The sequence below is a fragment of the Hipposideros armiger genome, unplaced genomic scaffold, assembly GCF_001890085.2.
Source record: "Hipposideros armiger isolate ML-2016 unplaced genomic scaffold, ASM189008v1 scaffold_164, whole genome shotgun sequence".
In the NCBI taxonomy this organism is placed as follows: domain Eukaryota; kingdom Metazoa; phylum Chordata; class Mammalia; order Chiroptera; family Hipposideridae; genus Hipposideros; species Hipposideros armiger.
Window position 1 is genome coordinate 1160619 of NW_017731514.1, and position 22531 is coordinate 1183149.

Consider the following 22531-nt stretch of genomic DNA (forward strand, 5'->3'; position numbering starts at 1 on the left):
GGTCGCCGGCCTCTGGACGGCAGCTCACACCGGCTGCCAGCCGCTCACGCTGGCTGCCAGCCACACACAGTAGCTTATGGCAACCCACTGCAGCAGGGGCTGCAGCCTCCGCCGTCACTGGCGACTCACGGTAGCCCAGCTCCAGGTCGAGTTGTTGTTCACCATCTTAGCTGTAGAGGGCAGTGTCACTGGCCCCCATGTGGGATCCAAACCGGCGCCCTGCTGCTCAGAGCTGGTGCCCCAAGCCAGCTATTAACCAATGCGCAACTCGGCCAGCCCGATTTTTTTTTTATCATGTCTAATTCAGTGTTCTCCTTCCCCCTGTTGCAGCCTCCTTGATCTCACTCATCCTTTGTCGCCCTTCCCTCCCGGCCTTCTGGTTAGATAAACTTCATTGTTTTTATAATCCAAAATGTGTGTTTGTATGTTGCACTTAAGACAGTTTTCTGTAAGTATCTATTTATGTATGGGTCTTCTCCACTGTTAGAGTTTGCAAATATGGCCCGTGACCTAGTCCCTAGCACAGTACTTGGAACGTTGTGTTTTTGAATGAATGTTTCTATGGGAAAGTGTTTTAAGTTCCAAATAGCTGAATTACATGAATTAACTAGGATCACAGCTTTGTGTATCTGGCTTGAAATGCACAAATTTCTATTGTTGCAGTTTGATGAACTACCAAAATTGATAGGAAAATTGTTTGAGAATTTTGAATATTGTCCATTTATCGTTAGAAATATTTTACATCAAAGTGTTGACCAGTTATTTTAAAGGTTGTGGAATGTTTAGATTTTGTTTTTATATAAAGTGCTTCATTTGGTTATCATACTGAAAGCCCTACTGCTATTATTTTATTTTATTGGTTAAGAAGTGATTAAGTAAACTGTGATTGTAAATATATTTAATACTTAACAGTGACTCTTATTACTATAATCTTGGTTATAAACAGTGTATTCTTTAGTTCTTAAGTCTTCAGATGCCCCCTGGTAAATATGATTCAGAATTAATTAATAATACTGTTCAATCTTTTTAGTTGTCACAGTGGCACTTTGAAGAAATATGCTTATAATCTTTGCCTGGGGGTTTCCATAAGTTGATCTCTAAGTTTAGATGACTGCATCGCTTGACAATGAGGATGTTTTCTTGGTAACTTGAGAGCTCTTAAAGAGTAGATAATCAAGCCGGTATTCATTACTGTGCTGTTGGCATATGTTTAAATAAAAAGTATGATATGTCTGTTTCTCTGGTTAATGTTAGCACTAAGCTTCTGACTAAAACAGTTTAATGTCTTCTATTTATACTTGAACTTGCAGCTAAATTTCATTTTACTGTTTAAACTATGGTGAAGTATTTTCCTTTCTCAGCTTAGATAAAAGCTATCATAGACCCTTTGCTCCAGTTGAATAAATTTGAATCATTTCAGTAAATTTTTCATATCTTAAAATTGGAGAAAAATATTTTGAGCATTTTAATTTTCCTTCAGCTGCTAATAGAAAAAAACATTTTAAGATACTACTAATCAAAAATTCAATAAAAGAGTGCTTTTATGTGTAAGATACGCCTATGAAGTAGGTAAAGCCATGTCTGTTTTACTATGTTTCTAGTAACCAAACTTTCTCCTCATTTTTCTTAGGTTCTTGGTTATTACAGACCATTTTCTGAAAAGCCCGGAACTGGTACAAGCCATGTATGCCAAAATGAGCAATCAAGAAAGGTAACCCCCAAAACCAGTGTGGTTTTGAGTATTTAGCATTCCATATAGAGTATCCTGTACAGATGACTGAAAAACTGTGTGGTTTCGTAGTTGGCACAAAATCTCTAAATACATGCTTCTGTGTCAGTAATGGTTTTAAATTGGTTGGTTAACATTACAGCTTAGGCAGCCACAACAGGCGGTGATTAACGGAGGGTTGCAGAATCCAGGTTGGCGCCATTTTCCAGTAAAGGCACATTAAAATCGTCAAGAACAAACTGCTATGCTTGCATCATGATTTTATAATAGTCGTTCATGCAACTGTACGTTGCAGCTGCGTGTTTGAAGTGTGCTCATCTGTTCACATCACGAGTACAGTGATTAGGGATATTCTCTACCAGGTGTGTAGTTTCCAGAGGTCCTCCAGTCTGCAGGAGGGTCAGCAGTGTGTGTGCTCCCTCCGCTGCTCTAGCAGGAAGAGCAGTGCCCTGGAGAACCACCCAGGCTCCCGGCCTCGCTGTGCTAGAAACTCTGCACATGACCTGCCAGGTCTCTTAACCGTGTTTGGAGTCAGTTCTTGACCTGTCAGATTAGAGGATTGACTAGAATAACTTCCAGGACTCTTTCTATTGCAAGAGTGTGTGTTCTTCCGAGCCCCGTTGGAAATGTCGTCTTAGGAAAATAAAACTGACTCAGAAATCTGATGATCAAAAACTAACCTAATGATCCAGAACTTCAAGAAATGTTAATGTTTTGATCGTAGTCACAATTTTTATAATTGCGGTGGTTTGGAAATTCCTGCTCTCTGGGTTCCGACAATTAAGCCTATGCGCCCCTTTGTAGTCCTGAGAAGGCGCAGTTTTTCTGGTTTAATGTCTTTCACAAAAAGGAAAGGTTCGTGCTTTTCAAGTCAGTTTAAATCCCACGTTTATAATGCCAGTGCCCCTGCCACCACCACATGTGGATACTCCTATTGCAGAAAAAGAATTATTTGTAGTGTTGTTGTTTTTTACCTAAAATAAGTAACATGATGAGCAGAGCTAAAAAGAGTAAATTGCTTTGAAGTAAGGAACGCCTGGATACAGGAAGAATACGTAGTTTAATTGTATTTTAATGTTCAAGTTAATATTTTCCCTGTTCCTATTGAGTGAGGTATTTTTTAACTGATCATTACCTAACCAAATGAGGGTGATAGACTGATCGTTTTCCATTTTATTTATAAAATGGTTGCAGCCGCTGCTCCCTGACTTCATGGGAGCTTCTCCCTGTGTTATACCTCCCGCTGCTCCTTTATTTTTCTTCCAAAGGAGAAGTGCTAACATTCCCAAATAATGGATTGTACATCATATCGTGTCCCGTACCAGCTTGCTGCTAACATGACGCTTCCCTGGGATTGTTCGCTGTGCGAGGATTTGATGTTTCTTCTGCTGTGGTATCTACATTTCCCAGGCCATGTTTGGCACGCAACAGGTGCAAAAAAAAAAAAGTATTCTGAATGAAAGCGTGAGTAAATGAATGAACTTTCTTACTCATGAAAAGGTTCAGTTAGTGTAATGATTAACGTGATATCACCTACCAGATTAGAAACCTCAGAGGCAGCCTCAGGCCCACCACCTCCACTTCTCAGGTCGCACTGATCAGCAAGGCTTCCCACATCGCCATCTCGGTAGCCTGTGAACTCACGCTCTTGTCACAGCTCTGGTTTACCCTTACGCCATCTTGGACTAGACTTGGGCTAAATAAATAGCCTTTTAAAAAATTGTGATAAAACATACACAATGTAAAATGTACCACCTTAACCATTTTTAAGTGTATAGTTTAGTAGTGTTAAATATATTCCAATTTCCAGAACTTTTTCATCTTGCACAGCTGAAACTGTACCCCGCCGCCCCCGCCCCGGCAGCCGCCACTCTACTTTCTGTCTCTAAGTTGGACTGTATCCCATGTATGTGGAATCGCACAGTGATTCCTTTTGTGTCGGGCTTAGTTCCCTTAGCGTGATGTCCTCCAGATTCATCCTGTATAGCTGTGTCAGGATTTCCTTCCTCGTAAGGCGGCCACTGTGTGTCTGTATCCCGTTTTACTTATCCGGTCACCCATCAGTGGACAGTTGGGCCACTTTCACCTTTCAGCTATTGTGACTGATGCTGCTGTGAACATGGGTGGGTCTGATGTCTTTGTTTTTCTTTTTTTAAAGATTTTTATTGGGGAATTGGGGGGATGGGAACAGTGCTGGGGAATTGGGGGAAGGGGGAACAGACAAGTTGCTGTCATTTTGTTCTTCAGTCTAGTTGTGGAGGATGTTGCTTCACTGGCCCAAGTTGGCACCATCATTGCGCTCTTCCCGGGTGAGGCAGATCAGTCGCCGGCTTCTGGACGGCCGCTCACTGCGGCTGCTGGCCGCTCACGCTGACTGCTGGCTACACACGGTAGCCCATGGCAACCCACTGTAGCAGGGGCTGCAGCCCACGCCGTCGCTGGCGACTCACAGCAGCCCAGCTCCAGGTTGAGCCGTTGTTCAGCATCTTAGCTGTAGAGGGCAGTGTCACTGGCCCTCATATGTGGGATCCGAACCGGGGCCCTCTGGCATCCCAAGCGAGTTCTTAACCATCGCGCCACTCGGCCGGCCCTGATGTCTTTGTTTTTCCTTTGTCCCCTGTTACCTACTGTACTGTCAGCGTCAATTGGGCCCTGCTATTTTAGTCGCATGTGTAACCTGTACAGGACACAGTTAAATAACTCCCTGCTATGGCATATGAGGCCCTTCCTAAAGCTTCGTTTCCAGCTCCTCCCCACCCCCTCCCCACACACAACTTCTCACCGTTCTCTGGGCCCATTGGGCCCATTCTCCAGGGCCTTCCCCTGTAGTTGACTGCTTTTGCATTTGTTTGTTGTTTCTCTATCCAGAGTGTCCTGACCACGCCTCTCCTGTACCTGATGCCACTCATGCTGTATGAGCTCATCTGGTTATTACCTGCTTTCTGTTGGCTTTATGACTTTCCCAGGCAAAATTCTTGGCATGTCACCTGCAGGTTTATCATCATTGTTTGCTTTTCTGCTAGAATATGTATTCTTCAAGGACAAAGACTGAGTCTTGTGACTTCTCTGTCCTTAACACCCACCAGAATCAGTATTGGAACAGGGGATACTCAGCTAACATCAGACTCACTGAAACATGTCTTTAGGATGCTGTCTGTTGACACTTTAGACAGTGGGTTGCTCTCAGCGGGGTTTTGGTGACACTAGCTGTGGGGACTATTGTCTTTGCTCAGTGGCAGTGCTTGGCCCCACTTAGCTCCGCTTCCTCATTTCATTTGTGTTCTGGGGGGAAAGGTGTCAAACAGTGAGATGGAAATCTCTGGTTTCTGACATCCTGGGGAACGGGCCTAAAAAGAGCTGCCAGGGCAGAGGGAGAGGGCAGGGCGGGAAGCCGAGGCAAGCCCGCAGGACTCACCCCTGTGACCGAGTCTCTCAGCCGCGCTGCTGCTCCTTCTCCAGGCTCCTGTCCTTTATTTGGTGACAGCCATTGTTTTGTCATTGCTCCATTAGAACAACGTCTCCAGCGTGGGGCACGCAAGACGAGCCTGCCGAGTGTGGCAAGAAAATATTAGAACATGTACTTATATTTACTTGTTATCTAAAACAATAAAGCATTTAAGCTTTATTAATGTTTCATACCTAGTTTGACAGTTGTAGGTTATCTGTAAATTAACATATATTGGAGGTGTGTGATGGAAATTATTGATCAGAAAAGCTTGGAGAATACTAAACTGAAGTGTGCCGTTGCTAGATGATTTGTTCCTGTGGAGCTTCAGTCTTTATTTTTAATAAATGTATATGCAGTGGGTTTCTGTGGTGTGCCAAGTGCTAAGAACACCCAAGTTGCCCAGCACGTTAGTATTCAAGGAAGGGATACTGAGTTTCAGCAGCATCATGTTGTCATGTGGGTGACAGTGCTGTTGTCATTCTGGAGTAACTCTCTTAAAAACAATTTTACAGTCCCTGATACTTTTGGGGGGCGGGCGGAGGGAGGTGCAGCAGAGATACGCCCAAGGCCAGCAGAAGGTCGACACTAGCTAATCCTTCCAGGCACAATGAGATGGTAAGGTAAAAGTCTAGGATAAGACCTTGCTCTTTTCAAAATGCTTATTTTATATGAGAATATGTGTGAGTCAGAAATTGCACATTTAATCAACCACATCCCAGTCCAGGCAGCCTGGCTCTGGCGTCTGCCCTGATAACTACTGCCCTATGCCATCTACAGCCAAAGGCCATTAAGGTAAGATAACATTCGTGTTATACGTAAAAAGCGTAAAACACCCAACAACACACTATGAGAACATACACATTGAATACCGCTAAGAAAAGAGAAACGTTCTCTTTCACCTGGTGGTTTATTTCTCCTGAATCGTGGTGTGATTCTCTACTGTTGATGGCATGACAGCCATGGTGTTTGTCATGACCTGTCAACAGATGTTCAGTGAAAGCATAAAGAAGCGAATGACGACTGAAGTCCTCAGTTTCATTGGGAGATAGAGTTTATTGGAGGCGGGTCTTCGTAATTCCTATTTCATGTGGTTCCACGGCTGCAGCCAGATTCCCATCTGCAGCAAACTTCATTTTTGAGAAACATCAGCCCAGGGCCGGCCGAACGGCTCAGTGGTTAAGAGTTGGCTTGGGAGCGTGAGCTCTGAGCAGCAAGGCCGCTGGTTCGGATCCACATGGGGGCCAGTGACGCTGCGCCCTCTACAGCTAAGATGGTGAACAACAGCTCAACCTGGAGCTGGGCTGCCGTGAGTCGCCGGCGACGGCGTAGGTTGCAGTGGGGCGGCAGTGGACTGTCGTAAGCTACTGTGAATGGCTGGCAGCCAGCATGAGCGGCCGGCAGCCGGCAAGAGCTGCCGTGAGCGGCCGTCTAATGGCCGGCGACCAATCTGCGTTGCCTGGGAACAGTGCAATGATAATACCAATATGGGCCAGTGAGGCAACATCCTCCACAACTAGACTGAAGAACAAAAGGACAGCAACTAGTCTGTTCCCCTTCCCCGATTCCCCAACACTGTTCCCCTCCCCCAACTCCCCAATAAAATCTTAAAAAAAAAAGAAAAGAAACATCAACCCAGAATATCCTGGCTCAAGATTTGCACTTTTGTTTCTGTGCCCTCTCAACTGCACATGTAATCACATGGAAGTAATTTAATTACACTGGCAAATTGTGTGACCTCACCACGTAGGATGAGAGGAAATGGGTCTGAGTGTAGGAGACACACATGGTATGCCTTACACAGGCGAGAAGAAAAGACTCCGTGCACTTTCTACCCCGTGCGGTTTTACTTACAGCAGAATCGCTTTGGTTTGCTTCATTCCAGTGAGTAGTGTTGACTTCCTGCCCTGAGCAGGGCAGTCTCCTATGTTCTTCAAGGAGAGGCCACAGCTGGGTGCCACTGCCTGCCCCCAAGGACCCTGGAGCCTTTCTGGGATCTTTGCGACAGCCCTCGTGGGGAGCAGTGAAATCGGGGTTTAGATAGTACAGTAGGGGACAGACACAGTGCTTTAGGGACATGAGGGAGAGGGGAGAGAGGTAGCATGTGTGTCCTGGGGAGTAAGGACAGACTATGGGAGAGGTAGCATTGGACAGGCCTGTGGGGTGGGCAGGGGTTTGCCGGGCACGTGTGAGGACAAAGGACGTTTTCTAGGTGAAGGAGCGCAGCAGGCAAGCACACATGGAGGACTCGCTGGGTGTGTTTGCTGTCTATTTTTTAATGAAACAGGAATCATCATGTTGAGGACAGAGTATGTGACTACTTAATCAGAAGTGAATTAGAAATAGAGTGTTAACGATCCAGTGATCGAGAGAGAATCGTATAGACACTCAGTTGCAGGGCTGTGTCTGGTGAGCCTGAGGAGCCTGAGTCATGATTTCTGGGTTAAAGGAAGCCACACTTTGCTAGTGATGTGTGATGACTTTAGACAGTTCATCTCTGACCTCTCTGATTGGGCTTTCCTTGCTTTTGCATCCTTCTCCCCTGAGTGAATAAATACATCAATGGGGGACAAGCACTTGTTACGCCACTCATAGTTTATGTTTTCAAGGCAGTATGGTGTGTGGTTCTCCCCACCTGGAAGAAGTCAGATGTTCCCATTATGTGCCGTTTTCCCTGACTGTGCAGTACGTTTCCACACACATGCTTTCTGGCCTACAAACGGACAGCAAATACCACACAAGCAGGTGCAGCCACAAGGAAATGATTTTGAAGAATTTCCTACTTGTGTGTCTCTGGGTGACCCCTTTGTTGTAAGAAGGGTGGTTTTTGAGGGCAGCGAGGTAGAGGGAGGTGGATAGTCAGGTGGGGACTGGTTGGGGGGCCCCATGTACCCGACTGAAACGTTCGGGACTTGCTTGCTCCTTAATAGCTAGAGCCATTAAAAGTTTTTATTGGCGGATGACTTAAAGTAACTGGCATCATTTAATGCAGTGTAATTTATTCTCAGGTGAATTTATATTTTTGTATTTTAAAGGTTCGTTGCTGACAACAGCTGTCTGTCTGCCTGTATGTTCAGGCCTTTTTCCTTCAGAGGCACTCACTGCCCATGTCCTTAGATGCCCTGTCTTAGAATGACATCATAGAGTGGAGCGCACACCTGCTGAGCCTGGGAGAAACCCCGGAGGGAAGGACTGTCTCGGGTGACTGTGTAAAGAAGGCAGCTCTGCTTTTTCCTGTCCTGTAGCGCCAGCTGCCAGGTCGCCCTCACTTCGTCCCCTTGGGCCCCAGGGCCTGTCTCTGGACGACCGCCACCCCGGGCTCCCCCTTCTGTCCTGACCCTCCCACAACTCCTTTAGGACCTGCCTCTTACTCATAATCTGCTGGTGTTCGGGCTTTCCCCAGGATGACCCATCCGTTTTGTTCCTCATTCCTCCACCCTGTGCTCTGAGCGCACCTGTGACTTCCTCTGATAAAATTACTTATCAGATTATATGTGAATAAAGGAAAACAAAGCTCCCCTACTACTGAACGACTTGTTCTTTTGTGCTCAGTCTAGGGGATTATTTGTTTGTTTTATTTTGGATTAATAATTGTGTAAAGAATCAGGTTTTAGGAGTTTTTTGAACATCATTAGGGTCTGTGGGTGATTTTTCCAGATTGATGATCTTTCCCATCAAAATACAGGAAAAGTTCAGTATACTAGTTTTTTATTTCTTACCTGAAGCAGTAAATACCATATTTCCCCATGTATAAGATGCACCTTTTTTCGAAAAAAGTCTAAAAACTGGGTGCGTCTTATACAGTGGTTGTATGAGCACACACACAAACAAAAACAAGCGCGAAAAAGGTGAGAAATGCAAGTTAAAAAAATGTACAACCAGTTTTTAGACCAAAAATTTTTCGAAAAGGGGTGCGTCTTATACATGGGGAAATACGGTAGTTTCTACTTCTCTTTCAGTAAGGAATGCCCCATACCTGATGGAGGTGTTTCCCCGTTTGCTGCGCGTTTTAGATACTCATACCCTTTCTGGTATAGAAATGAATACGATTTATACATATAACCCCAGATCAAAGTACGATTTGGAGGAACGCCTGACTTGATTTATGCTGGATAGATGGCCTAGGAGAAGGAAAAAGGCTGTTGAATAGAAATATTTATTTGATGATTTAAGTATTGATGTAAAAAGTGGCATAGGTTTGGACTTCAGATTTGTGTTTTTGTAAGCTGAAATGATGAAACAAACAAAAAAGCCGACCTTCATAAGGAAGACAGTACAGTGGGTGGCTAGGCTCCCGGCCCTGGAGTCAGAGATGGCGTCCTGTGTTTGAATCCTGTCATGGCAGGCAGCTTAGTATGTGTGACACTGGGCAAGTAAACGAACCTCACTGAGCCTTATTTACCCATCTGTAGTGAGAGGCTCATGACAATACTTGCCTCGTGGAGTTTTTGTGTAGCTCAAATGAGAAAATGTGTGTAAAACGCCTGGCTCAATAGTAAGTAGTGAATAAATGTTAGCCCACTTCACTTTGCTATTGTTATTATTGGAGATGGATTATAAAACTTAAACTGACAGCATTTCTGAAATGTTGAATTATTTTAGTGCTCAAAGTAATGGATATAAAAGGTGCTTGTTTCTGTAGTCATGTCACATCAAAGAAGTCAAGATTTTAAAAACTAGGTAATCGATGATTAATTTGACTCACAAAAATATGTTTTCCCTCTGTAGACATTATAAGCAAAGTAAGAAAGCTGACAATAAAAGTATTCCCTTAAAATGGTCTCCGTACATGTTTTTGGCGTTGTCTAGTTTCAGTATTGCGTATTCATGTAAAACCTGTTATGTTTGCAGGATTACGCTGTTGGACATTACGATAGCCAAGGTCATGGCTGACGAACCCCTGGCCCGGGATGCAGTCCCTGTGTTTCTGAGCCACGCCCAGTTGCTGGCAAGCACCTTCGTGGACCAGTGCAAGGTTGTGCTGAAACTGACCTCTGAGCAGCAAGCTGAAGATGAGGTGAGAGGGCGGGGTCATGCCTCGGGTGGGAGGAGCAGTCAGACTTCCGACTCTTCTTGGTCCTCTGTGAGAATTCTTCCGTAAACACTTTGAAAAAGACTGCATAACTCATGTACCTGCTGTAGCCCGAATGTCTGTGCCCTCTTCGCCCCACCCGCATGTTGGAGACCTGATGCCAAAAGCCATGGGGTTAGGAGGTCACGAGGGAGCCCTCAGGAATGGGATCGATGCCTGTAGAAAAGGGACCCCAGCGCTCCCTTACCCCTTCTCCACATGAGAACACAGCAGGAAGCCTGCAGTCTGCAGCCTGAAGAGCCCCTCACCCAAACCAACCCTGCCGGCACCTTGACCTTGGGCTTCCAGCCTCCACAACTGCGAGAAATACAGTTCTGTTGTTGATAAGCCACCCAGTTTCTTCTGTTTTTGTTACAGCAGTTTGAATGGACTAGGAAAGTACCCTTATTTTAGAACTGTTAAGAAAATATAAAGGAAAATAATGTCCTTATTCAGCACCGTTCAGAGTTAATGACCAGAAAACTTTTAGTTAAGGTATCTTCTAGGCCAGGGTTCGGCAAACTTTTGAGACGGAAGAGCCGCCAGGGGTCAGCAAACTGTACGTACATGTGACTTTGAAGTAAAATTGAAAATGAAAATAAAACTATCATAGTTTCATTTGTAAAACTTTTAAAGGATATTCACATAATGGCGATTATGTAAAAATATATTTATGGCTCTGAAATAATTTTTAAATTGTTGTGAGGGACAGGATTGGCTCTTCCAGGGGTCTGCAAACTTGAGACGGAATGTACTCAGAGCCGCATGTGGCTCGCGAGCTGCAGTTTGCTGACCCCTATTCTAGGCAGATAACATCAAATACGTGCGTGCATACATATGCAGATGTGCACACAAATACACTAAAAAGGAGACCATCCGAGGCCATCTTGTCATCAATTCCAGTTTTTTTCTCCTGAATATAAGCTCCACTGGGGCAGAAGTTTTGACTGAAGTTCATTGTACTATGTACATAGTGGCACTTAGCAAATATTGTCTGAATGAATAAGCAAATCGTACTTTCTGAATGTCTCTTTAAAATGCCAGTGTAGCTTTCTAAGTAAAGAATGTCTCATCACTTATTTGTCCAGCTCCCTGTAGTTGGACACTTCAGTGGTTCTTGGTTCTGTTTGTTATAAATAGTGCTACAGCCTGTGGCTTGGAGGTTGCACCTTTGTGCATTTCCTACTGACTGACCTGGGACCCAGCCTCAGAGGTGGAGTGGCTGGCTGTAGGGCATGTCCAGTTTTAAAGCGTTGGATGCATATGTCTAATTTTCCTTCCAGAAAGCTTGTTTCTTCTGTCAAGTATAGGAGGGTCCTGTTCGCCCACCATCCCGCTCAGCTCCCGGGAGTGTTTGTGTTCTCCTTCAGCCTGCCCTTCATCATTCAGCTCTTCTCTTCATTTCAGAAATCCTCTTCATTTTTACCTAAGAAATCCTCTTTATTTTTAATCTGTTCCCTCTTTCTTCCCTTCTGTCTTACAGTTGGAATTGTCCTTTCTTTGGAATACTACTGAGCAGTAAAAAGGAATATATTTCTGAGACAAAAACAGGTGAATCTCAAACATACTGAAAGAAGCCAGGCAGACTAGAGAACATACTGTATGATTCCATCGCTATGAAATTCTGTAGCAGCAAAACCCATGGATGATGGCAGAGCAGATCAGATGTCACCTGGGGGCTGGAAGTGGAGGGGTGGGATTGACTGGGGGGGGACGTGAGGGAGCGTCGTGGGTAGCAGAAGTGTCACACGTAGCTGTGTACATCGGCACCACTCAGCACCATACACTTCAGAGCGTGTATTTTATTGCATGTAAATTATACCTCAATAAAGTTGATGTAAACATGTTCAAAAACACAATAGAGGAACATTTCTGTGCTGATAGGAATGGTGAACAGAGAGGTAATCACTTTGGCAGATAGGCAGGTATAGGTGAGGGGATCGCCCTGGGAGGGGACCGTCCACTGATGGGAAGGTAGAGAATTGTCACACTGCCCTGTAGCTTTCCTGGAGAGCTGTGTGTGCCCCTGTGAACTTGTTAACTCCGTTACAGATGTGGGCTGTGGTTCCACCAGGAAGGTAATTTCCTTTGTGAATATACTTTTTTTCAAGATGACTGTGCTGTTGATCTTCTGTGCTGGCTCACACAGACCACGTTAGGGCTCTCTGATAAGGCCACTGTTTTCATTCCCCTTTTTTTGTGGTAGAAGAGGAGCAGGTCTTTCCTCAGGGCTGCCTTTTCCCTCCTGGAGATAGATGTGCTCCTGGTTCCAGCAGGAGGAGCAGTGAGCTGTGCTTCCAGGGTTTAAAAATGAATTCTATAAGAGACAGAAAGGGAAGTAAAAGTTAGATCACAGCTTTAAACTTTTTCAAGCCACTTACGTTTATAGTAGAGATGATTTTAATAGTGTAACAAGACTTTTTTTTTTTTTTAACTTTATTGGGGAACAGTGTGCCCTTCCCAGGACGCATCAGCTGCAAGTCCTTCAGTCTTAGTTGTGGAGGGCGCAGCTCAGCTCCAAGTCCAGTCGCTGTTTTCAATCTAGTTGCGGGAGGCACAGCCACCATCCCATGCGGGAGTCGAACTGGCAACCTTATTGTTAAGAGCACGTGCTCTAACCAACTGAGCCATCCGGATGCCCACTGGCAGCTCAGCTCAAGTTGTTGTCTTCAATCTAGTTGCTGAGGACGTAGCTCACTGGCCCATGTGGGAATCAAACCGGCAACCCTGTTGCTCAGAACACCTGCTCTAACCAATTGAACCACCCGGCCGCTCAAAAAGATGTTTTATGGACAGTTCTGTTTTGAAAAGCCTAAATCTTTCACTTTTTGAAAATTCATTGACCTATACATGTAAGACTTGTGAGTATTAATATATATACATTATCCTTTATTTTTTTTTATTTTTTTAAGATTTTATTGGGGAATTGGGGGGATGGGAACAGTGCTGGGGGATTGGGGAAGGGGAACAGACAAGTTGCTGTCATTTTGTTCTTCAATCTAGTTGTGGAGGACGTTGCTTCACTGGCCCAAGTTGGCACCATCATTGCGCTCTTCCCTGGAGAGGCAGATCTGTCGCCGGCTTCTGGACGGCCACTCACTGCGGCTGCTGGCCGCTCACGCTGGCTGCTGGCTACACACGGTAGTTCATGGCAACCCACTGCCACAGGGACTGCAGCCTACACAGTCCCCAGCGACTCACGGCAGCCCAGCTCCAGGTTGAGCTGTTGTTCAGCATCTTAGCTGTGGAGGGCAGTGTCACTGGCCCTCATATGTGGGATCCGAACCGGGGCCCTCTGGCATCCCAAGTGAGTTCTTAACCATTGCGCCACTCGGCCGGCCCTACATTATCCTTTAAATTAGAGGTTTTTTTAAAAAAAATCCCCATTAGTTTTTAAGAAGACCCCTTACCTCGATTGTTAAATATACCGTATACCCAGGGGTGCGCTGGAGCTGGCCTCTACCAGTTTCCGAGGGTCAGTTGTTAAATACTCAGATGTTGGTGAGCTGCTTGGTAAGCCCTTGGTGCCTGAAGTCAGCCGTGGTTGAGTATTTATACCCTGGAAATCGGCGAATGTACAGATCAGGGCTTTATGGCCGGCTTCCTCCTCCTCTCTCTCCTGAGCTGGTCTACCAGCAAACCGCTGTGTTGACCCACCTGTGATATTCTGGGGACAAAATATCCAATAATGTTCTCATAATGCTGTGGTAAAATCAGAATGAAAATAGTAATTTTTCTAGCATTTATTTTTTTAATTGATGTACTATTTTGGCTTTAAAATCCTGAGGTTTAATTCATATGTTTCTTTATCAAAATACGTAGTTGTAGGTTTTCATATTAATGTACATGTTTCTGTCTTTTGGTATATTGCTGTGTGCTTGTTTCCAGTTTTTGATAAATTTTTGTCAGTTCTAATGTGCTTAATCTTTAAGATTCGGCCTAGCTTTCTCTTGACTCTCTGTCTTGTCACTTGCAGTTAGTCTTGCCTTTCTAATGAAAGTTTAAAAAATTGTTTTTCATTTTGTATTTTTTTGTGTCCATATATTAAGAGAATTATCTTCAGGTTGTGGGTTTTTTAATTCTGTTTCCTTCCTCGCATCCCCTACTTAGTTGTAGTATCTGTTACATAGTAGGTGTTCAATAAATATCTGTGGAATAAGTTAAAGAGTAGTCTTTCGTTTCACATACTGATAAGGGATGAAATTTTTGTATTAAGCAAATAATACAGGTTTTATTGTTAAAAAAATAATTCAAACTGAAGTCAATGAAAAAAAAAGTTATGAAGTCCCCTTTTATGCCTAGCTCCCATCTATTTTCTATAGATATAGCAGCATATACTTTTTTCTTTTTCTTCCAAAGGTTTTTTTTTTTGGCTATAGACACCTATACATTTTTGTTTACTTTTTTTTTTTTTTTACAATACTACATGTTCTGTTCTTCAGCTTGCTTTTTTTTTTTTTAACTTACTGTGGTATATCTTGTGCACCTTTCCATTTAACACATGTATGTATATTCATCTCATTCTTTTTAATAGTTGAATAGTATTTCACTATAGACCCATCATAGTTTTTTCCCTTGTTCTCTATAGGTGGACATTTCAGTTGCTTCCAGGTTTGTTTTTTGAAAAACATATACAAATAATGTTATGGTGAACATCCTTGTAAAAATATCTTTGCAATTTTGGACAAGTAAATCTGGGATTATAAATTTCCAGAAGTTGAATTGATGAGCCAGTGACTATGTTTATTTAAAATTTTTAAAACTATTTCTAAGTGATACGCCAATAGATCACCAGAGTGGGTGGCTCTACAGCCTTCACTAATATGATTTCATTACCACTTCTCTTTAATTTTTTTCAGGGACCGGTACGTTAATTTGTTTTTCATATTAGGTTACCTTTTAAAAATACATTTATTAATGTGCATGTTCAGAAAATTAATCTGTCATATATTTTAGAAACTTTTTTCTCTTAAGTTGTTTTAATTTGATTTATGGTACTCTTAGCATCTTAGAAGTATTTTGTTTGTTTGTTTTTAATCTAGCTCAATTTTATCCTTATGGCTTCTGAAATTTTTTATATTTAGTAAAACATTCTCCACTTAGATTGTAGAAATATGTACCTATAGATGTTCCAGTTCTTTCAACACATTGTCCACCTTTTTGATTAACCTAGAATTTCTTTGTGAGTAAGGAATAAAGTATAGAGCCAAATGAATTATTTAGGTCTTTTTACTACCCAAGATTATGTAATATTTGGTGACTGCTTGGGTTTGAATCTTGATGTCTTCTATTACCAGATGTGGACTTTTGGAAATATTACTTGCCCTCTCTGTGCCCCAGTTTCTGTACCTGTAAAATGAGTTGTATTTTAATATAAACATCCAGTATACTGACTGGTGAGTAGTTACTATTCCCTAAATGTTAGCTGTTAATTATTGCATCAGTACCGTTTAGTGAATAATTTCATCCTTTCCACTTAGTACCTATCATATATTAAATTCTGATGTATTTCTGGATTTCCAACTTTTTACAGAGGGAATAAATAAGATGAAAAAGTGGCCAAGAATTCAGAGCCACACATGTATATGCAATAAAAGGATGCAGAAGTGAACTTACAGACAGACACGAACACCGTCTGTGCACAAGGCTGTGATTTATTGCATTCCAGCCAGACACCAGCAATCTGCATTTCTGCGGACAAGAATCGTTTGCATTATTATCATTTTTCTGTAACTTACAATGTTGTAAAATAGCTCAAAGACGAAGTTAACACTAAAAGGCGAAGTTAACCCAGATGGATGACCCACACAGGAGACTAGTCTTTTTTTTCCTCTTTTGCCCACTTCAAAATCTTTTTTTATCCCATAGTGCCTGATTTAATGAATATAGTTTTATGAGACTGATGAATATAGTGTTATAATACTTATCGCTACTAGAAGGGCATGTGACTCATTACTCTATGTTTTAAGAGATCATTTTTCCTGGCTATTATTTCATTATTAATTTTCAGATGCTCGTTAGACATAATTTATTCATAAAAGGATTCTAATGATTAAAATTGGGGATGTGTTAGGTAGAGATAGAGTGTTTCATTTGGGTGTCTTTTAGTTAATACCAGAATTTAGGAGTTAGAAGGAAACTTAGATCATCTCTTCCAACCCCCTATTATCTATTGATTACCATTCTTGTTTCGTCCACAATTCCACCTGTTTCTATGCCAGTTTCCTTGGATTGAAATAGAGCACCAACATATTTCATCAGTTAATATTTTTATATGTATCTCTAAAAGGTAAGGAACCTTCACACATAAGTAAAATACATTTAGCACACCTTAAAAATAATAATGAAATGTTGGTATCAAATAAACAGTATTCACATTATCCCCATTGTCTGATTTATTTTTTCAAGTTTATTTCTTTGAATCAGGATACAGATTAAGGGCCATACATTGCGATTGGTTGGTATGTCTTAAATCTCCTTTAGTGTATAGGTTCCCTTTTCTTCCTCCTCCTTTTTTTTTTTTTTTTTTTTGTTTGCTTTGCTAGTTATTTGTTGAAGAAGTTGGGTTGTTTTACCTGTGGAGTTTTCTGTAGCTTGGATATCGATGAGTAAATCTCCATGGTGGTGTTTAACATACTCTTCTTTTTCTCGAATTTCCTATGAATGATAATTAGTTCCAGAGCTTATTCAGATTCGAGTTAGTTTTTGTTTTCAGTGCTGTCTCATTGTTGGTGATACATACTTTCATCAGGAGGCTCAGAATGTCTCCTTGTCTCTTTTTGTGATGTTTAGCAGGTGTTAAGATTATTACTTAGATCCATCAATTGTTTAGAGGTTGTGAAATGGTGGTATTTTGATTCTGTCATTCATTATTTATTTATTACCTGCAATATTTTATAAAGGGAATCTTCCCCTAATCAACTATTAGGTTATACAAGGTGCATTTTGATGTTTCCCCATTTTGACTACCAATGTTCAGTGTAGTGAGTTAATTTTGTGGTGTCATCCAAAGATGATGAGTGACTTGTTATTATTTTGAAGTCATGGCTCAATTTGTTTTCGATCCATTGCAGCTGTTACACTAATGCTCTAATGTGCCCGTGCTGGCCAGTGGGAGCCCCTCCAGGTAGCCTCTGATTTCTTCTGACCTGATTCTAATAGTCTCTGGCAGCGTCCTTGCTGTCTGGTAGACGAGATGTTCAGGGTCACCTTGTGTGTGTTCCAGACCTAGAACCAATTAGCCATTTCTTGAAGGAGAAATGGTATCAGGAGATGATATCTGGGCAGCTACCCATTTAACAAAAAAGGGTGCTGAAGCCATGCAGAGTTCATGGGTTTGCTCAGGAGTCTTTTAAACATGGTGCTAATTTCAGACTTCTTACCTAGATACTTCGTGCTAACTTTTTAGCTGTTAATTAAAATTGAAGATACAAGGCATTAAAAGTGTGTGTTGTTTCTTGCTATTTATTTTGAGATTTCATAATGCTATATTAAAATAGAACCTTTAAATACCCCAATTCAAAAATAAGAAACACACATTTAGAATTAATAAAAGGCAGTATTTATTTTTCTTTTAAAGGATGTTATCGTTATGACCTAAATTTATAGCATCGACCACATTTTGTCAAATAATGTATATTTTAAAAATGGTGTTCAAAATCTGTACAAAAATTGCATTTTTAAATTTTATTTTGACTAATGCCATGCAGTTGGTAGTTGGTGGTAGTTTCTTGATCATGTAGTCTATTTGATAATAAATTACCTCATAGTTATGCCAACTAACATTTTCAAATAATATGTTTTCCAGCCTACCAAGATATTGCATATAGGTTTATATTTACCCAGAAATAATGCAAGCTCTCATAGCCAGACTCCTTCCAACCACAGCATTTTACAGGATTCCTGTGGACAAAAAAATGAATGTATTTCGTGGGGTATTCGTATCGTTAAAGTAGAACTTGCGTTGCTAGGATCAGTTTAAAAGGAAAGTATTTGCATAAATGTTATGTGTGTAGCTAGTAATTTCAGAATTTATTCCACTGTTGGAAGGTATTTTTGCTTGAATAAGAACTTTTCCGATTCTTTGCTCCGGGAAGACACATGACGATGACACGTAGTCTTGTCCCCGATGGTGCTTCTGCCTTCAGTGCAAAGGGTCGTTTGTGTGCGGGCTTACTGCTTCTGGTTTGTTCCTGACACTTTTGTTTCTCTCTTTACAGGTGTTAGAAGCACCGACTGTGTAGTACTTACTGTAATATTTCATTCTCTTATGGTTTATATAACAGTAGCTTGACTTAAAAACGTATGTTTCCATTTCCTTTTAGGAGGCGCTGGTTACAATTAGGCTCCTTGACGTCCTGTGTGAAATGACGGCTAACAGCGACCTGCTCGGCTACCTACAGGTTTACCCCGGCCTGCTCGAGAGAGTGGTTGGTGAGTGGAATACCGCACATTAGCATCTGTAACTGAGAAACCTTTGACTTGTAATACTGTAATAGAAGTCCAGGAACCGATCCGTAATTTTCAGGGGATTGGCATATTTTTGAGATTTTGGGGGAATATTTTTTATTGAGAGGAATTGTGCTGTTTTGGTAACAGCTCGGGCTTTTTGCCATGACCTTCTGTTTAACTCAGGAAACCTCATGAGTCTGCGAGGGTACTGATGCCTCTTACACAGGTGTGCGTGGGGGATGTTTCATCAAAGGTGGTTGTGATGACGATGGTGGGGGTTGTTGATGGGAGGTTTCCATCGTGATAGTGGCGGTTTTTATGTTACTATAGTGTTTCCAAATTTGTTAGTAAATTATTTTTCCTAATTACATTTATGGGGCACGAAGAATAGTGCCTTACACATAGTAATTATGTATTCGATTCTTGTAAGAAAATTGCTTTTAAACCAGAAAACAGTGTTTAAAATGTCACCATCTTTGCTGAAAAACTGTTTGCAAAATAGTTCAAGTAGAGCCTGTTCCTGGGTTATGGTTGCTCTTCACTCTTTGCTATTTTTTTTTTCTTTAAAAAGGATTGTACTTATTCTGGAGACCCATATGCTAAGAAAGATGAATTTGTATCCAGATGGAAGATAAGTTAGCAGTGAGCTATAGAAGGCAGTTAGAATTTTATATGTGTTTTATTTTTGAACGCAGCGCTTTTAGTGACAAAACACCACGAACAAGGGAAGCTGAATCATTGTGAAAAAAGCATGTGTTTGGAGCGGGGGCAGACATGGGTGTCCATCCCAACTCTGAAATGACTCACTCCTCCGATCCTGATTCCTTCATTATAAAATGGGGAAAGGGATAGCTGTCTTTAATAGGCTTGCTGAGATGGTTCAAAGAGATAATGTGGAAACACTTAAATACAGCCTTGGGAAGCTTGCTGATTTCCAGAGGCTGCTGAAAGGCATCTCATAGAGTAGAACTATATTAAAGTGTTTCTCTGAATGTGGCCAGAATAGATCCACAGGGAGGACATGCTGCCTTCTGATTACCTGGCCAATGAGAAAAGACCAGTGTGTCTCGGTTTCTGTCACATGGCGCATTACAAATCGGTGGTGTTTTGTAGACTTCGCTGACTGTAGTCATCCCATCAGCTCTTTCATAAAGAAGCTGGAATTGGATACCGTTTTCTAAGGAAGATGGTAGAACATTGTTACCCAACTTCTTTGTGGATAAATAGGAAGTCTGAGTTGGGGTAATCATTATGGCTTTCCAAAACCAGAGTCATGAAAAATTTTAAAGCGAAAGTGGAAGAGCCTTCTAATCATTATTTAAAGAAAGCTTTCAGTACTCGCTACCTTTAGTTTATTTTAATTCATTAAAATAAATCAGATTTACTTATGGAAAACTAGTGCAAAATCCTAAACACTTTTCTATGAAAAATGAAGTTTTCTCCTATCCTCCCTGGGCTAGATCTCTTGCGACTGGTCCGTGTGGCCGGCATGGACAGCATGAGCATCTTCAGTACCTGTGGCCACATGAAGGCGGAAGGCAGCGTCTCAAATATGGCCGAGGGGCTCAAGTCTCATCTCATTCGTCTGATCGGAAATATGTGTTACAAGAACAGAGATAACCAGGACAAAGTAAGGTTATTTCTTATTATTACCATACACGTGGGACTTCATTTAGAATATCATGTTTAGAATTAGAATATATTTATTCTTTCGGAGCAAAAGCTGGAGGTGCTTAGACTGTACTTGAGCTGTGTCTATGTGTCTGTTCCCACAGATAAGCATAAGATGTCATAATTGTTAATATTTTTTGTCATTTACTTTTGTGTTTGTCCTTGGTGTGTTTGAGTCAGTCTGCTTTCTCAGAAACTGCCAGTGTTTGACCTCAGCTTGTGTTCTTCAGCACGCATCACATAGAGAGCAGTGAATGAAAACAGGTATTTAAAAAGCCTAGAAATTTTCAAGCACATGGTAGATACTTAGTAAATAGTAGTTATTATTGACATTATTTTAAGAAAACATAAACCTTAATGTGTATCTGTGCCCTACATTTTGAATGATAACATCATAGTGTTTCTTCTAGTTATTTTGAAATGGACATAATAGTAAATCTTTGGGAACTCAATAGAATATATGAGAAGCCTATTTTGTGCTGAATAGCTTAGAGATTAATTAGATTGATAATAGGAGAAGGCAATAAAAAAGATAGCAGGAAAATTATACCATGTGCTTCACGTAGTCTACCTGCATCTTCCTAGAGCTTTACCTTAGGTGGCATATGTTTGGCTTAATCAAGTACCGAACTTAACGTTTGGCAGATTACATTTTTCCAAGATGGCCATACAAATAATCTGTCATTCTGCATGTATCCTGCAATGTGACTTCACCACGCCCCCACCAAGGGTTGGCATTTATTTCTCCATCCTCTTGAATTTGGGTGACTAAAGCCCTCTGACTACTTTGAACACTAAAATATGGCAGGAGTGGTGATGCTGTGCTATTTCTGGTAGAGCCCCACATTGGCCTGGCAGGTTCCGTTTCGGGCCTCCCAGAAGCCAGTCACCATGCGAAAGTGCAGATTTCCTGAGATCACCGTGCTGTGAGCGGCCGAGTCCATGTGGAGAAGCCCTGGAGATGCGGTGAGGAGAGGGCAGGAGACTCGTCAAGGTGCCAGACTTGTGAGCGAGAACCCAACTTGGAAGCAGCGCTAACCTCAGCTCCTTAGTTGCCTGCCTGGTGTCACACGAGTCATCCCCCACAACATTGTGAGAAAAACTAAAAATTCGGGGGGGGAATTAAGTTGTGTAGGTTCTGCTGCTGTTAATGGCCCTGTCAGCTACTATTGGACTGATCCTCCGACAAATAGTAATTACGAACTGGACAGAAGTCAGCTATGTGAAGATGCCCAAATTTGATCCAAACAGGCAGATTCTGGAGTTGAAGTGACTAACACTTGGAAGAAGCACAGTGTGTCATGCAGGGCAGTTAAAACGCTGATAGAAAATATGCAGACCTTTTAGTGTAAAGAAGTAAAGGACATTTTGAAGCGACCACAGCCATTTGAAGGTGAAAGAGGTAACCCTGGAACGGACAAAGCAAGCTCCAAGTTCTCTGTACCAACCACCTAAATCCCCCTGATGCCTGAGCCACCACACAGGCGTGGGTCAGGCACCAAGCAGTTAAACTAAGTATAAAACCATTGTATTGAGATTTGAGCGGCCACTCTAAAGAATACAGTTTAAGTCCAACTAAGATAATTGCCTGCTAAAGCAAAAATAACATTCTCTAGAGAAATATATGCAGAGTTTCCACAACAGCACTCACAGTGTCCAGGATAAAATCCAGACTTACATGGCACACAGGAAAATTCATAAGTGGAAAGAGAAAGTTAATTAGCAGAGACTGTGTGATGACACAGAAGTTGGGTTTAGCAGACAAAGATTTTAAAGCAGTTGTAACTATGCTCAAGAATGTAAAGGAAAATATGCTTTTAATGAATGAAAAGATAGTGTATGTTAAAGAAATAAATTATTTAAAAAAAGAAAAAAATGGAAATTCTAGAGCTGAAAAATTACAGTATCCAAAATAAAATTTAAAAAATTTTACTGGAGGGCCTGCCGAGTGGCGCATTGGTTAGGAGTTGGCTTGGGATGCCAGTTCTGAGCAGCAGGGCCCCGGTTAGGTTCCCACATGCGGGCCAGTGACCTTGCACCCTCTACAGCTAAGATGGTGAATAACAGCTCGACCTGGAGCTGGGCTGCTGTGAGTTGCCGGTGACGGTGTAGGCTTCAGTGGTCTCCCGTGAGCTGCCGTGAGCCGCCATGAGTGGTTGTCCAA

At 42.0% G+C, this 22531-nt stretch overlaps 1 protein-coding gene across 1 annotated transcript in view; it reads left to right on the plus strand.

Annotated features, from left to right (window-relative positions):
* Positions 1-22531, plus strand: part of ATXN10 (ataxin 10) — a 157590-nt gene that overhangs the window by 51426 nt on the left and 83633 nt on the right. Inside the window, exons 6-9 of the mRNA XM_019651700.1 lie at positions 1631-1711; positions 10026-10191; positions 18570-18678; positions 20157-20326. Coding sequence (XP_019507245.1) covers positions 1631-1711; positions 10026-10191; positions 18570-18678; positions 20157-20326 — 526 coding nt within the window. The remainder of the gene's footprint in view (positions 1-1630; positions 1712-10025; positions 10192-18569; positions 18679-20156; positions 20327-22531) is intronic.